We start from the raw sequence: 16231 nt of genomic DNA, 5'->3' as shown, positions 1-16231 counted from the left end.
CAAAAACAGATCTGAAAAGCACCTGGAGGGTAACTAAGGTGATTGCAAGGTGCTTACTCTTTTGTGGTGAACCCATGCACAGTGTGTAACTTCTTTATGTTTTCAGCTGTGCAAAAAAAGATATACTTGTGATCAGACTCTCTACTCCTCACTTCTTTGCAAACAAGTCTCCAGGGCTGTTGGTCGAGGCAACATTTCTAGAAATTTTCTTTGGTTCATTTGTCTGTTTGTCCAAACAAAAGCCTCCGCTGCCTGTCACATCAGACCCTGAGGATGATTCTGGCCCGGTTCCATCAGTTACAGACCTGCTCCGCTCCACCTCAATCTCAGAGCTAAAGGAACAATGTGGTTATATACAATCTTTAGCTCAAAATCCATGGGCATTCTTGTTCAACAGCGTGGGCAAAAATGGGACAAAGTGTGGCAGCTATGAAGAACAGAGAGACTTAAGGAAATAAAAATTAGAGAACAAAAGTGACACAGATGGAAATGCCCCTTGGTTTAGAGTGGTCCAAAAGCAGACTAGTTTTAAAGCAAGCCCGACAAAAAGGCCTTTTAACGACCCAGTGCTACTTCGATTTGAAAGAGGAAAAAAAAAAAAAAACACGTTTCACACTTCATTTCTCTCCCTGCTCAGTGACTCTCTTCCTCACTCACATCTCTCTTTGTCCTTGAACCCCATCTCTACATTTTGGTCCACTTATTTTTTCCAATTCCTTTCATTTGGAGGATGTCTCGGTTCACCGGTTTTTTCCACTGAGTCCCCTCTTTGAATAACTTTGGTTTACTTAATGAGTCTCTCAATATTCTTGCTTCCTTATCGGGTGGAGAAGTGAAGAACCGTCATGCATCCCCAAACGGCTCCTTAGAATGAACACAAAATTATAAACAGAGTATGTTCTCCCGTACAGAAGTCACTGATTTCTATGGGGCAGGTGAGCAGTAGGTATTTTGCTCATTTTACACAGGAGAAGGAGGTACATTGCCTTAGCGCAGCAGGCATGTTATGCTGAGTGTGTTTCCTTACGTCTCATGTGGGTCCACAGCCCTGCAAGGAATCATCACTGTGCTACAGGTCAGGATGCTGAGGTTCAAAGAATGCAAGAATTCTCCCCCAGTCCCAACCTTTCCAACGACAGAAGTCCGACATCGAGACCCCCATTACCAACTCTGTTTTTTTGTGTGTGTTGTTGTTGTTGTTTTATAAATTTATTTTTTATTGGTGTTCAATTTGCCAACATACAGAATAACACCCAGTGCTCATCCCATCAAGTGCCCACCTCAGTGCCTGTCACACAGTCACCCCCACCCCCCTGCTCTCCTCCCCTTCCACCACCCCTAGTTCATTTCCCAGAGTTAGGAGTCTCTCATGTTCTGTCTCCCTCTCTGATATTTCCCACTCATCTTTTCTCCTTTCCCCTTTATTCCCTTTCACTATTTTTTACATTCCCCAAATGAATGAGACCGTATAATGTTTTTGCTAAGGCATAGCATTTTGGGAGTCAGAGATCTACACGGTAACAGAAATAGATTTCTGTTCTCGATGCAGAACTCTGTAAACTCCTTAATCTGAAGAGATTACAAGACAGTGATTTGCCTCCCCCCCCCCCCATTCTCTCCACCGTGGGACTCCTGGACTCGCAGCATAGTCATATTCTGTGTCTCTCCGAAGCACCTGTTCTTACTGGGTTTACTCTACACATTAACTAGAATTTACTCTCTTCTTATTTGATCCTTAAAGGAAAATCAGGAGACAAATAGTTTAGAGCAAGACAATGGCAGAATTGGGTTTCATCTCTGTGTAGATCTATTCTTCTAAAATAATCAGAAAAAGGGAAGTAATCAGAGACCGGATAAGATTTGCTATACTATTGATCATGTTAGTAATTTGCAGTTAGCATGTATATGGTGTCATCTGAAATTGTGTACATATTCTGGAACTACATAATCTTTGGATTATGAGGGGGGAATAGTATGTAGTTAAAAAGAGCGTGTCTTTCATTTTGAGACACAGACCAATGTCCTTGTTCTGCTGCCATCTCTTACAGAAGTGACAGAGGCAAACTTATCTCTTTGGTCCTGAGTTTCATCTTTCTTTTTTTTTTTTTTAAGATTTTATTTATTTATTCGTGAGAGACAGAGAGAGAGAGAGAGAGAGAGAGGCAGAGACATAGGCAGAGGGACAAGCAGGCTCCATGCAGGGAGCCTGACATGGGACTCGATCCCAGGACCCCGGGATCACGTCCTGAGCCAAAGGCAGACGCCCAACCACTGAGCCATCCAGGTGCCCCTCTGAGTTTCATCTTTCTTTTTTTTTAAATATATTTTTAATTTTTATTTATTTATGATAGTCATACAGAGAGAGAGAGAGAGAGAGGCAGAGACACAGGCAGAGGGAGAAGCAGGCTCCATGCACCGGGAGCCCGACGTGGGATTCGATCCCGGGTCTCCAGGATCGCACCCTGGGCCAAAGGCAGGCGCTAAACCACTGCACCACCCAGGGATCCCTGAGTTTCATCTTTCAAGTGAGGAAAGAATTCTATGATCCTCAATTCCTAATATTTTATTCTATATAATCTATATGGGAATACCCTGAATTTTGAAAAAAGGACCCACCAGCTTGCAATATTGGACAAATGAGCAGAAGAATATCCTGGCATGTGATCCCAGACCAGAGTGACCAGAGACAGGAGGGCAGGCAGGTTCAGGTGGGACGGTGAGCAAGGTCAGGCTGTCACAGAAGAGGGGAGAGGCAGGTGAGGATGATGAGGGAGGCATGTCTGGACTGCAGGCAAGTTACAGGTTTGACAAGAGCCATAATCGAGTGGTCTCTGACTCCATCTCTAGCCTGGGTAGTCTTTTCATTTTTATCTTTTGTATTTTTGTTTGTTTGTTTGACTCATTTGCCAACTTGGTAAGGATGACATTTATGCACATAATAAGAATTTTCAAGGGAAAAAAGATGATTTTTTAATTCACCTCATGTCTCCATATTACTGGATACCCTGGTCTCTACTGCCCCATTCCTACATGCTTTAAAGAAATTAAATGACTTTTTGTGTGTGTGTGTACTTTAGTTTTGTTTTAATCAAAGAAACAAATGCCCATGCAAAAGCAATAGAACATATCCTGATAAAGCTGGCAAAATCTTGCACCACTCACCACTCTGGTGTTTCAAGAGATGTAGGTGGCATACTGGCTACAGGCAATGGCTCTGGGTTCAAATCCCAGTTAAAATCCTTACTGGATGAGTGACCTTGGGCAAGTCAGAATTACTTTACCTTTACTGTCCAAGGCAGCAGTCACTAGCCATAGGTTGCTACTGGGTGCTTAAAATGTGGTTAGTATGACTGAGGAAGTGAATTTTTAATGACAGTTAATTTTAATTAATTTTTAAATATTTTTTTTTCTTTCTTTATTTATGATAGTCACGGAGAGGGAGAGAGAGAGAGAGAGAGAGAGAGAGAGAGAGAGAGAGAGAGGCAGAGACACAGGCAGAGGGAGAAGCAGGCTCCATGCACCGGGGGCCCGATGTGGGATTCGATCCCGGGTCTCCAGGATCGCGCCCTGGGCCAAAGGCAGGCGCCAAACCACTGCGCCACCCAGGGATCCCCAATTTTAATTAATTTTAATTTAACTTTAAGAACCGATGCTCTCTATCCAGTCATTTGAAAATGTCCAACTAGGTTTTAAACAACTGAGCTATGTGAATTTACTTGTTCAACTACTAAACTTTATGAAATTGAAACACTGAACAAGTACTTGGGATCAACATTTAGCATCCAAATGGAACGCGTTATAAGCAATAACATATACTGAATTTTGAAGACTCAGTATAAAATCAATATAAAATATCTCATTGATAATTTTATGTTGATTGTATGTCAAAATAATAAAAGTCTGAATATATTGAGTTAAATAAAAAGTTAAATAAAATGTATTCTTTCTTTCTTTCTTTTTTTTTTTTTTACTTTTTAAAATACAACTCCCAGGAAATTTTATATTATGTGGTTCACGTTATATTTCAATTGCACAAAGCCCCACTTTAATATCTTCCTCAGTGACACAGGAATAAAAATAATTTCCTCCAGTGGTTGTTGTGGCAACAAGGAAAGATAACGGCTTGAAGTTCTTAGCAAAATGCGTGACAAATAGCTGAAAGTACTCGCTAAAGAGCTATTATTTTGTGAATGCTATCTCCATTCTAACTTTCTCTGACACAGAAAGGAGAAGTGAAAGATATTTTGTAGGATGTTCAATCTGTTCTCCTAAAGTGCATGAAAGCAAAGAAGGCCACTGAGAGCAGAGGGGTACCAATGGCAGGGCTGCTGATAACTTACTGAATAAATCCATATTTTGTTCTCACTTCATGGATTCCTATTTTGTAAGCTCTACGACTCATAAGATATGGCTTACATGCATTCCCTCATCAAACCTCTTACTGAGTATCTATTCCTAAAAGAATCTAGCTTCCATAATTTGGAATCATTAAGTTTCTTAACTGTTTATAAGTCAGTAACAAAAAAGTCTACTGACATTTTAAAACGTTGTAATAACTTTAATATGAAAAATAAGAAAACTCATTACACACTATAGGTGAACTAACTTGAATTTAAATAAAATCTTGAAAGAAAAAAATGATAAGGAAGATACAGGCTTCTGCATTTCTAAGTTAATAACTTCAGTTCTCTCCATTGAACTTAAGCCAAAATTCATTCTCTTTCTCAGTTAACACCTCATGTACTCCTTTTTAAAAATTATTTTAGTGGTTTTAAATTATAATTTCTTTTAAGATCTTGTATATTTTCCTTTTTCCTTATCATTTTTAAATGTGGCATGTTTGGAGAATGGGAAAGATACAGTATTCCTTTATACAGGATGGAAGAGGAAACAAGAAAAAACTAAAAGTTAAATGTCAGAAGAGTAGCAATAGGTTGATAACACAGAAGAAAATCTCAAACACACCCAAACGTTCTTTGAATCATATGTTTGTGTGAACAGTCTATGCAGTGACTTTTGCAGTGGTCTGGGAAATAAGTGAACCTTAAATTTCCATTTCCCTACATTCTATGCAGCACAAATTAGGTTTCCTCCTAGCAGTTTAATTCTTGTTCTTAAAATAACTCCTTGGAGTAGATTACATTTGTGATCTTTTCTTTGTTTCAACAATAAAGGAAATCATAACAGCTAAAATGTAGTGACCCCTTACCAGGTTCCAGGAGCTACTGCAGGTCTTTTATTTGTATTCATTCATGAGATTCTTAAAATAATCCTATGAGATACTATGATAGGCAGAATAATAACCCTCCCCCACCAAGGATGTCCACATCTAAAGCCCCAGGGCCTAGGAGTCTGTTATTAGCATGGCAAGTGGTGAAGTAAGGCCGCAGATGGAATTAAGGGTGCAGACTCACTGGCCTTGAGATGGAGAGAGTATCCTGGATTATCCAGGTGGGTCCAGTGCAATCACGGGGTCCTTCGGAAGTGAAAGAGGGAGGTAAGAGAGTCCAGAGTCAGAGTCAGAGAGATGTCTGAAGACAGCATGCTGCTGTGAGCTTTGAAGATGGAATAGGGCCAAAAAAACAAAAGGCCAAAAAAACATAAATAATAAAACCCCAAACAGATCCTCCCCTAGAGCTTCCAGAAAGGCATGCAGATGTGCCAATTTCAGTCCAATGAGACCCATTTTGGATTTCTGACTTTCAGCACTGTAAGTTATGAATGTGTTGCTTTGAGCTACTATGTTTTTGGTAATTTGTTACAGTAGGAATGGGAAACTAACAGAGATAGGTACCCTCTTTATTCCTGTTTTATGGAAAGCCAAGGCATAGAGAACGCAAATAATTGATCCTGAGATCACCCAGCGGAGTAAATGCACTCTGGCTTTTAACCCCTGGCAAGAAAATAAAAGTCAAGATCGCACCTGGCATCCTCTTTCTCTTCTTAGCATCTATTCACTCCTCAAGTCCCAGCTCCACTGCCACTTTATAGGATAACTTCCTTGACTGTGTTGTCGAGGTTGGATGGTCAAAGGATAAAGTTGTAAGGTAGAAATGCAACTCTCATTTGAAGCATTTATTATGGTTACAGTTTCATATACACACCAGTCCTTTCTGTCTCCACCAGCAAATTGTAAGGTCCATGAGAGCAGAGCAGCCACTGTCTGCTGCTGCTCATACCTGTCAAACCCAAGGGCCAGGTGTCACTCAATTGTCTACTGAATTTCTGATGTTTAGGCCACGTATCCATGACAAATTCACTGGAGCGTATTGAATTTGTTGAACATGGTCTTTAAGAATGAAATACATTCCAGCAGGATAAAGTAGATTATTGGAAATGAAGTTTGAAATCCTAAATTTATGTCTCTATGTAAGTAAATCAGATTAGTGAAGCAAAATCTGAGAAACTAAACCAAAGATCCAGAGGAAATTGGTTGAAGCATGGGACGATGCCGTATTCATAATTGGTTTGCCGAAAGATGCATTTTTGTCCTTGACTGTATTACTCAGTTTTCACGAGATTTTATTATGTCAAAGCCTGGTACTTGGGGATAAGCTTTAAATATACTGTTCTGGAAAGTAAAGAAACAAACAAAAACAGGTATAACCAGGCTTTTAAAAATATTTGATCATTTTTAAAAGTTAAGGGACTTTTTATGACTACTGATGTGTTCAATCTATGCTTTTTCTTTTTGTTTTTTTAAATCTTTTAATCTTATTTATTTATTTATTTACGATAGTCAGAGAGACAGAGAGGGGGGCAGAGACATAGGCAGAGGGAGAAGCAGGCTCCATGCACCGGGAGCCCGACGTGGGATTCGATCCCGGGTCTCTAGGATCACGCCCTGGGCCACAGGCAGGCGCTAAACCGCTGCGCCACCCAGGGATCCCCCAATCTATGCTTTTTCTAATCATGTAACTATGCATTATTGCTCCTTGGTAATATAATCTTCTTATCTTCAAACTATGGCCTTTCCCAAAACACTCAAATCCACTAAGAGTATAATGTTCTTTATATTTTTAATACACATTTATGTCTTTCTCTATCTCTATATAGTTGAATTTGCTAATTGTTTTTGGTGAAAGTTTCTGCATATGCCACAACATTTGATTTTCTGCTTTTCTTTACCACTATGGTGGCTTTACATTTTAAACATTCCTTTAAATTGCATATGCTTTTTCTCTGTTCCATACTATTTCTAAATTTGTATCGCTTGGAAAACTAGAAAGATGCACGATCCTTTGGATGAGCTAATACCAGGTGTAATCTGAATTTGGTAAGCCTTGGCCTCAAAGATTTGTGTTGCTAACTACTAGGCCTCTGATCACATTCAATTAACTCTTATGGAAAAGCCATTCAATTCACCTGTCCATCTTCTGCACCTTTGAAATTCAGCTGAAAAACAACCCACAAGGAAAAATAACTTCTAAAGATTCTCTGTGCTTTTAAGCTCCATATTACTCCATCCACACAAACCATTTAAAATCATATGCCATTATACAAGCTTCTTTACCCTGGGGAACCTTATATTACTATATTCAAGATTCAAACTGCACTAAAATGAATAAAGAACATTAATTCAGGATTTAAAACATTTGTTTTTTCTTCCTTATGTACCCATTAAAAAAGATGAAATTGGGCAAACATATTAAAATCCTTCTGATAATAAAGTGTTCTTAAATTAGAGTATTTGTTATAGAATAAGAAGAGAGATCATTTTTATTTCCTTGGAAATAAAAGGAAATAAAAGGGAACATCATATATTTCTCTCTGCCCTGAATTTATTTGCAGGACCCTCGTTGGTGTCTCTCTTCTGGCCACACCCACCCACTCTCTTCTGGCCACCATACCCCCTTTTGGGGTAGATATGGAACAACTAAGGTAAAATCCTGATTGATTGATTGATTGATTGATTGATTGATTGATTTGAAAGACAGAGACAGAGAGAGAGAGAACACACAAATGGGAGGAACAGAGGGAGAGGGAGGGAGAGAATCTCAAGCAGACTTCAAACTGAGTGCAAAACCTGACATGGGGCTCGATCTTACCATCCCAAGATCACAGCCTGAGCTGAAACCAAGAGTGAGAGGCTTAACCGATGAAAGCCACCCAGGCGCCCCAGTAAAACTCTGATTTAAATGGTCTCATTGCTGACTGAGTCACCCAGAGGATAATGAACTCTCATCAGCACAGTGACCTTTTGTGGATCTCTGAAGCTCTAACTTAGCCAGCCTACCACACAAGACTCTGTCTTTGTAGGACACGCACTAGTTTACAAAATGATTCCATAGAAATAAACATTCCGGTGCTTCCAACAGACAGGATAGATAGTATTTCCCATTTAATAAACCTGGCTCAATGAATCAGCATATCGAGACAGACTTGATACTGACACAGGCTTCTGACTCCAAATCTCAAATTGGTCATTGAATCACAGCAGTTTTCAGACTTTTGGGTGAAGAAAAGGCACCCAGGAAAAACCCAAGTTCCTTTGTATGTAGTTAGGCAGAAGAGCAAAATACACTGCAGAGGTCAAAGTAATAAAGCAGCGAGTTTCCTTTCTGGCTGAGCCCACCTCATCCATCAGAGCAAACTTTTCCTGCAGAAGGCCAGACTGTAAAGACTTCAGGCTTTGTGGGCCATTTATGGTCTCTCCTATACGGTTTTCTTTCTTTTTTGTTTTGTTTTACAGAATTTTACAACTGTGAAAAGTATTCTTAGTTTACAGGCCATACAAAAACAAACCAAGGGCAGGATCTGATCCAGGTACTGCAGTTCATCAGGGTCCTGGACCTGGCATTTCAGAGCACCAAAGAACGGCTGCTAATGCAGGTGTCCCGGCCATAACTGAAGTTCTCTGGCTCCAAAATGTTTATCATATAAGTGCACATCCTTGGCTCACAGAAGAGATCTTACATCCCTGACTTGCTAGCTACAAGTTGAGGCTATGTCATTGTCCCCTGTCTTTAATCAAAATTAAAGATAAAGCCATGTTAGGGGCACCTAGGTGGCTCAAGTGGTTGAGTCTCTGCCTTCGGCTCGGGGTGTGATCCCGGGGTCCTGGGATCGAGTCCTGCATTGGGGTCCTCAAAGGGAGCCTGCTTCTCCCTCTGCCTATGTCTCTACTCTTTCGTGATGTCTCTCATGAATGAACGAATGAATGAATGAATAAATAAACAAATCTTAAAAAAAAATAAAAAAGATAAAGCCATGTTTGACTTGGTCTATACACGAAATCTTTGGCATTCCTAAATTTAAGTGGAGTGGTTTCTACTACTTCAGAGATACTCCAAAATTCTCATGGATTTTAAAATTGTTTCACTTTTGAGTTGAAACCTTGACTCTTGCTGTGGTAGCTGATTATACAGCCAGAGAAAGAGACCAGCAGCCTGCCCCGCACTTGCTTCTTGCCCTCCTCTCACGTCAATTCTACCTTCCAGTTCGTGACCAGACAGTTGCTATTTTTCAGGGGAGGGGGGCAGGAGAGACAGAGGGGGAACAGACCTTAAAATGGAGGCCAACTGCCCAGGAGATAGCAGATCTACATCAGTTAAATTAGGTAGTGTCTGAGACCTTTAATGAAATATGTTATAAAAAAAGCTACAAAAAATAATTGACAAAAAGATTTGTTACTTCTCTCATCAGAGCAAAATTTTCAAGTGAGAGGTAAATTAGCTTTGAAAGAATTTCTCCTTTTTTTCCCCTAGTTAAACTTGACTGAATTTTAATAAATCATTGTAATAATCTCAGAGATTAGGATTTACGTGTCCCTTGTAAATGCCAAGGACCTAAAATAGTTTATTTTGATATTTACCAAGTCTTTCCCTTTCCACTTTGGACTACACAGCCAAACTATAGCCAATGCCAGCCCAAAGCTTATCTCTGCATGAATTCAGAACCTGGGCTACAGGAATGAGACTCTTCTGTATACTGACTTCTCAAGTGCCAAAGCCTTCTGAAGAGTATCAACATTCACAAACTTGATTTTATTGTCGTAGCTTTCTCCATCCTTAACTTATTCCTGGACATTTCAATGAAGAGTTAAGTAGACAGCTTTATCAATGAAGCTCTTGATATCAATCAATTACTTAAAAATTTCAAAGAATCAATAACACTTGTAATCAGTTTTTAGTCTATAAAAGGAATTGAGCTGAGCACCATCAGGGCATAAAGCAGACATAGTTTCTACCTATATGGGGTTTCCAGGCTACTAGTGAGATAAGAAAAAAATAGGACTAGTAAATAAATAATTAGAGTTTCAATGAATAGCTCAAGATATGATTAACTGCAAATACACACTGTGATACAGAAAACTAGAAAAGAGATCATTTATTCATTCATCAATCATTTAATTGGTATTTATGTTGTGTCAGGCATTATACCTCCTCTGTAGACTGTTCCTCGGAACTCAGACTTGTATATGAAATTTCCAATTTGAAATCTCCATATATGGACCTGACAGACATTTCAAACTTAACATGTCTCACAGTGAACTTAGATTCTCTTGCCAAAGTTTCTCCTGCGGTCATCCTCATCTGAATGGCAACTCAGTCCTCTGGTTGTTAAGGCCAAAAAACAAACAAAGCCAAATCAAAATCAAAATACTGCATATTCATCCCTGAGTCTTTTCTTGCTCTCATACTTTATGTTGAATCTGTAAGCAAACCCTATTGTCCCTACTTTTGAAATGTATTTGAATCCAACCACTTGTCACAACCTCAACAACTCCCTTTCAGGTCTTTTTCTGGGATCACAGTAATACTTCAGGATTAATGGTCTTTCTGGTTCAACCCTGGACCCTCTGCAGCCATAGATCTTGTCACTCTCCCACTGAAGGCCCTCCAAATTAACGAGCTTACAGCTAATAGAGAACTTACTATCCACCAGGCACTGATCTAAGCTCTTTGCAAGTATTACTGAATTTTCAAAAGAAATTTACACTTTATATACCATTACTTTCTGTATTTTAACAATGGAGAAACAAAGTCACAGGGAGGACAATTGTGTCAAGATCACACAGCATGTAGCAGAGACTGGGGTCAAATCCTGACATTTTGGATCCATGGCCCAGGATCTTGGCTTCTGGGCCTCCTCCCTCTAATGGCTTCTCTTCTCACTCTTGGAAAAAGCGCCCTCCAAGTCTTCATGATGGCCTTCGTTGATCTGCCCCCATTGCTTCAATGACCTTCTCTTTCTACTACCTTCTCTTTGGCTCACTTGGCCACATTGGCCTCTCTACACCATTAGCTTCTTCCCAGTTTAGCAATTTTCATCCTGGCTGGTCCTTCTGCCTGAGACATTTCTCTGCAGAGAGTGGCATGATTCACTTCCTCACCTCCTTTAGGTCTTTCCCCAAATGTCACTTTTTCAGTCATTGAACATCCATCCCCCTTATTGAATATTTTACTGATATATCTAGACATGATTGTAAGGACTTACCATGCATTTCACTTCATTAAACCCTCAACACAGCTCTGGGCAGATGGAGCTATTACCCTCATCTTAGAGATGAGAAAAAGATGCATAGAAATGTTGAACAGTGTGGTGAAGATCATGTAGTTGGTAAGTGATGAAGTCAAGATCCCAACCTAGAGTCTCTGGCTCCACAGTCAGTAATATCTCTCTCTTTCTTGCTCTCTCTCTCTCTCTCCGTCTCCCTTTCCCTCCTCCCTCTCCCTACCCATCACACACACACACACACACACACACACACACACACACAAGCAATATATAAATTTAATGTCTAACAGGTGATAGAAAAGTGAGAGAGAAAAAAATAATTTTGTTTAGAAGCTTAGAGCCAGAGTAAGATGATGATTAGCCCATCAGTATAAAGAAGGACAGGATGTGGAGAGTGTAGATGATCAGTTTCCAGAGCCATGTTTCTCTGGATGTCATCCATGGGGCTCCTCCATCAAAAGTACCTAGAAGTGTTTGCTAAGAGTGCAGATGCCCAGGCTGTACCCCACGCCTTTTATATAGAGTCTTTGGGTCCAGGAGCCTAAGGATTGGTTCATACATAAGAATTCCTAGGTGATTTTAAAACACATTAAAGTTTTTGAACTACTATCTTAAAAGATAAAGAATCATTTCTTTATCTTAATTTCTATACAAAACATCACAACACTAATACGACATTTCCATAAAAACGAAATTTGGAAAATGTACTTAATGTAAAACTTTACAGCTCAGGGCAAGAATCTTTGATGGATTTGTTCATGGGTACATTCCAAATGCCTAGAACAGTGGCTGGCCCATAGCGGGTGACCAATAAATAGCTGTTGAATGTATGAATTTGGAGTAACCCAGAGGAAACTCTCAAGATGCACAATGATTCTGTATGAACATATCTTATTCTGAGTGGTCCAAAATTTCCATCATACTTCTCATGAAAATTCAGTTTTATCCTTATTTCCTCAGAGGTATGAAGAGAGTTATACTGCCTTTTGTAATCCTTGATCTAAATGTGACGTAAGGGTCTGGCATTTAGTAGCTGTGTGATTTGAATAAGATATGCAATGTTTCTGAAGCCCTGGTTCTTCATCAGTAAATTCATCATCATTCCATTTAATGTCCATAAAGGTATCATATAAATTAAAGAGATCTTTGAAAAAATACAGCATTGTTATCTTTTTTTTTTTTTTTTTTTCAAATTTCTACCTGCCAGGGGATCCCTGGGTGGCTCAGCGGTTTAGCACCTGCCTTCGGCTCAGGGCATGATCCTGGAGTCCCAGGATCCAGTCCTGTGTCAGGCTCCCTGCATGGAGCCTGCTTCTCCCTCTGCCTGTGTCTCTGCCTCTCTGTGTGTGTGTCTCTTGTAAATAAATAAATAAACTCTTTCAAAAAACATTTCTACCTGCCAAATATTATATTCTAAGTGGTAAAATTAGGGAAGGGGAAGGCTGTTTAATGATTGAGATGGCATAAATAATACACATAACTATGGAATGCCACTGTCATTAACAAGAGTCAAACTTGGGGGGAAAAGTCTCAAGTTCGTTTAGATTTAATTTGTGAAAAACTTATGGGAATAATACGTATGAAATTATTCCCACATTGTATTTCCTCCTAGAGAAAATCATAGCCCAATAGTTCAAGAACAGTATTGCCTTTCGAAAATCAAATATCGATTTGTTGAAGAAGTTGGCATGGAATGGTCTAGCTTAGTATTTTATCACTGAGAGGCACAGCCCAAACCAAATGACTTTCATTTAAAAACTTGTAGTGTAACAGGTATTTTTCATTCATTATTCACTACATCCTTGATATCTGAACATTGGAATCTAAGAGGAAAAAGTCGATTGTACTGAAACCATGCAACATCTCCCCAATTTTTGAAACTTTAGCACAGCACCTCCCTCCGAACGTGGGATTTCAGTGACTAAGCAGATCTCTCCCTGAAGCTCAAGTAAGAAAAGATGCTACCTTCTACTTTATTCTTGCTGATAAAATAGGTGCATAAGGAAGCAGTAATGTTGTCTAGTATAACTGAAGCACAGACAGAAATGTAATGTGGCCAATGGCAAGAAACAGCATTCTAAAACACCATGCATTCCACAAAATTCTCAAAAACTTTATTCTGATTTTATGCCTAAGTTAAGCATTTTGTAAAGGCACTTCCACAGCCGGGTCAGAAACAAAAACTCCAAGAGCCTTGAAGCTAGATATTTAACTACCAACATCTACACAACTTGATTGGTTACATGTGATCTAAAACTATGTCTGGAGCTCTTCTTTCCAACTAGAGTCACAAAATAAAAATCCACTGAGTTAAACCAAACTCCCTAAGTTTTCTCTTTTTTCTCTGCACAAAAGTGAATAACAGCATACAAAATGCTAGGCGGAAGAGAATTTCAAATAGACTGATAAACTGCACATTTCGTGACAGATCTAAGAGAAAGATAATCAGCTCTGAATGATAGAAGTAGTTTTAAACGTTTCCCCCACGTTGTAAAGCACAGTAGTAAACTCTAGGTCACACATTTCTTTATCTCAGGCTGAACACCCCCAAACCCTAAATTGCAACCTCATTTCTATAATAACAGTTCAATCAACCGAGGCTGCTTTGCCACAAATACCATACCATGATGATGAGGGTTCTCGGTCTACTCATTTCATCGTCACTTTCCAGAGGCAAAATTTCGTGGGATGGTTCCTCTTGGCGTCGTCTACAAATGTGTGGACAGCTCCTCTGGACCACAGAACGAAAAGCTTGAAGCAGAACAATGCTGGCAGTGCAGCCCATTGCTGCATCCTGGAGCCTACAAAATAACTTCTATGTTGATGCTATGTTTGAAAAACAGTGGCTCCTTGTCCCTGAAAACAGCCTACATTGCAGCTGCAGCCAGCTCACTCTCCAATCACTTCCTTGAGCTCTGATCATCTGATCGCCGCCAAATAGCTTGGATGCAGAGATGGGAAAGATTTGATCCACTGAAACCGAACACACTCGGGAATATTAGAGCATTTCGCCCAGAGACTTATTGCTCAATTCATTTCAGGAACACATTTCCTGTTCGTTACAATGATTCTCCTCGATCCTCGCCTCAGAGCTCTGCATAAAATATCTCTTTTTCACTCCTGCACTCGATCCCTCTTTTTTCAGACTAAACAACTGAAAATCGAACTCCACATTGACATTTTTCCAAGTGTCCCATAAAGAGGGGGAAATGATTGTTTTCTTTGTCAAGGTGAGCACTGCTGAAGGGGAGTTTTGCTAAGTAACTGGGGTTTCACTTTTCACAGCTCCGAACTTCAAGAAATGAAACTGGCTCATCCGAAATGCGGAGCTGCTGAACCAAAACGACTGATCAAAAGCATGCACGCATTAGCCAAACCCACGTGAGTGACACCAGCGTTGGCCCTGCGAGTTCCTTTCAATGGTGTGGTTGTTCTGTTCCCACACACGCAGTTCTGCAGCCTAATACATTTTTATATTTACATAGGCGGCTGGTGGGGCTGAAAATCTCTCCATCACTGAGGTCACTTGGCGAGTTCTGCTGCCCTGACCTCTTAGAAAAGGCAGTTGTAAAAGCATCCTCGCATCCTATCAGGAAGAATTCAAGGCTCCGGGAAGGACATTGGGGTCTTCGGTAGCTAAGAGTCCAGTATTCCCTGACTCCTGCGAGACTAGTCACTTCGGAGGGAACCCAAGAGATGCTTCGAAGTCACATGACCTGCTTGGCCTGGCTTCAAGATCTAATGGTCTATTGTAAGAGAATAGGGCAACAGGGGATGCTGCTTGCACTAAAAATATCTCGCAGCAAATGGCTTTTGCTTACAAATGAGCAAAGTATGAAATCCCCAGTAGGATTTTCAATGTCGGGATCTTTTCGTCAAGCTAAGCCTTCCAGTGTAACTCTCAGGGATTCAAAGTAAAAAAATGTTTTCTTTGGTTTCTGGGCTCCTCAGTGCAAAGGGTGCTGCAGGAAGTTTGAAGTCGGGTTTGTTTTGCTGTGAGGTGTGGCCACTCCAGCTCCAGTGAAGTCGCTTTCACAGAAGCGTCTAGCATGATGCTCAATTAGGCATTAATTGCTCAGTGATCTGTCACAACACAGCATTATTTAATTGGTACGTTTGCCAGAGACGTAAAACATTTTTTTTTTCCTACTAAGAGGTGCTGGCTGCCAGTAGTTCTCCATCTCCCTCTGTTTTGAGCAAACATATTTTAGTGCTGCTGGAAAAAGAAGAAAAAAATGCTAATGGTGCTGGCAAGTCCCCTAACCCCTCCGGACCTTTGTCAGAGTGCCCGGGTGCTAATCTAAACCATTTTTACTCCAAACAACTGGGACATTTATTGAAGAGAAGCTACAATTTAGCTTATCTGGCTTGTGGGCATTGAAAAAAAAAAGATCTATATAGGTATCTCTCTATATATGGTGTCCACCAGAGGAAAAGCACAGTGTCCTTCCATGATTGTGAATGTGTCTTTCCAAATATGATAGGATTGCACCTCCAGGCTTCTTGTGTCCCTGTGTGGCCGCGACCCACCGACACCCATCTGCATGACATAAGACCGTCCAGTCTGCCCCCTTAGGGCTGGTCATCTGCCCAGGAACAAACAGGTTGGATGCATCAAGGCACAGACTGGAGGTCTTCAATCATTCCAGCAGCTATGGTAGGCAGTGGAAATGGTATCCTCCATAGTATACCATGGGCTTGGCGGGGATGAGGTAGTCCATGTCCCAGACTCTTATCTAGGCACCTGACTCTCTATCTGGGTCACTTCTAT

The 16231-nt window shown here is 40.3% G+C and overlaps 1 protein-coding gene across 2 annotated transcripts in view; it reads right to left on the bottom strand.

Annotated features, from left to right (window-relative positions):
- The window catches only part of DOCK10 (dedicator of cytokinesis 10), a 200373-nt gene extending 186119 nt beyond the window's left edge, over positions 1-14254 (bottom strand). For both annotated transcript variants that reach the window (XM_055300086.1, XM_055300087.1), the window contains exon 1: positions 14084-14254. In XM_055300086.1, the coding sequence (XP_055156061.1) occupies positions 14084-14245 (162 nt within the window). In that variant the 5' untranslated portion in view covers positions 14246-14254. The remainder of the gene's footprint in view (positions 1-14083) is intronic.
- Positions 14255-16231: the final 1977 nt, after the last annotated feature.

This window comes from Nyctereutes procyonoides, unplaced genomic scaffold (assembly GCF_905146905.1).
Source record: "Nyctereutes procyonoides isolate TBG_1078 unplaced genomic scaffold, NYPRO_anot_genome, whole genome shotgun sequence".
In the NCBI taxonomy this organism is placed as follows: Eukaryota; Metazoa; Chordata; class Mammalia; order Carnivora; family Canidae; genus Nyctereutes; species Nyctereutes procyonoides.
Note: the sequence above shows the minus strand (reverse complement) of the source record. Positions and strands in the feature narration are given on the sequence as shown.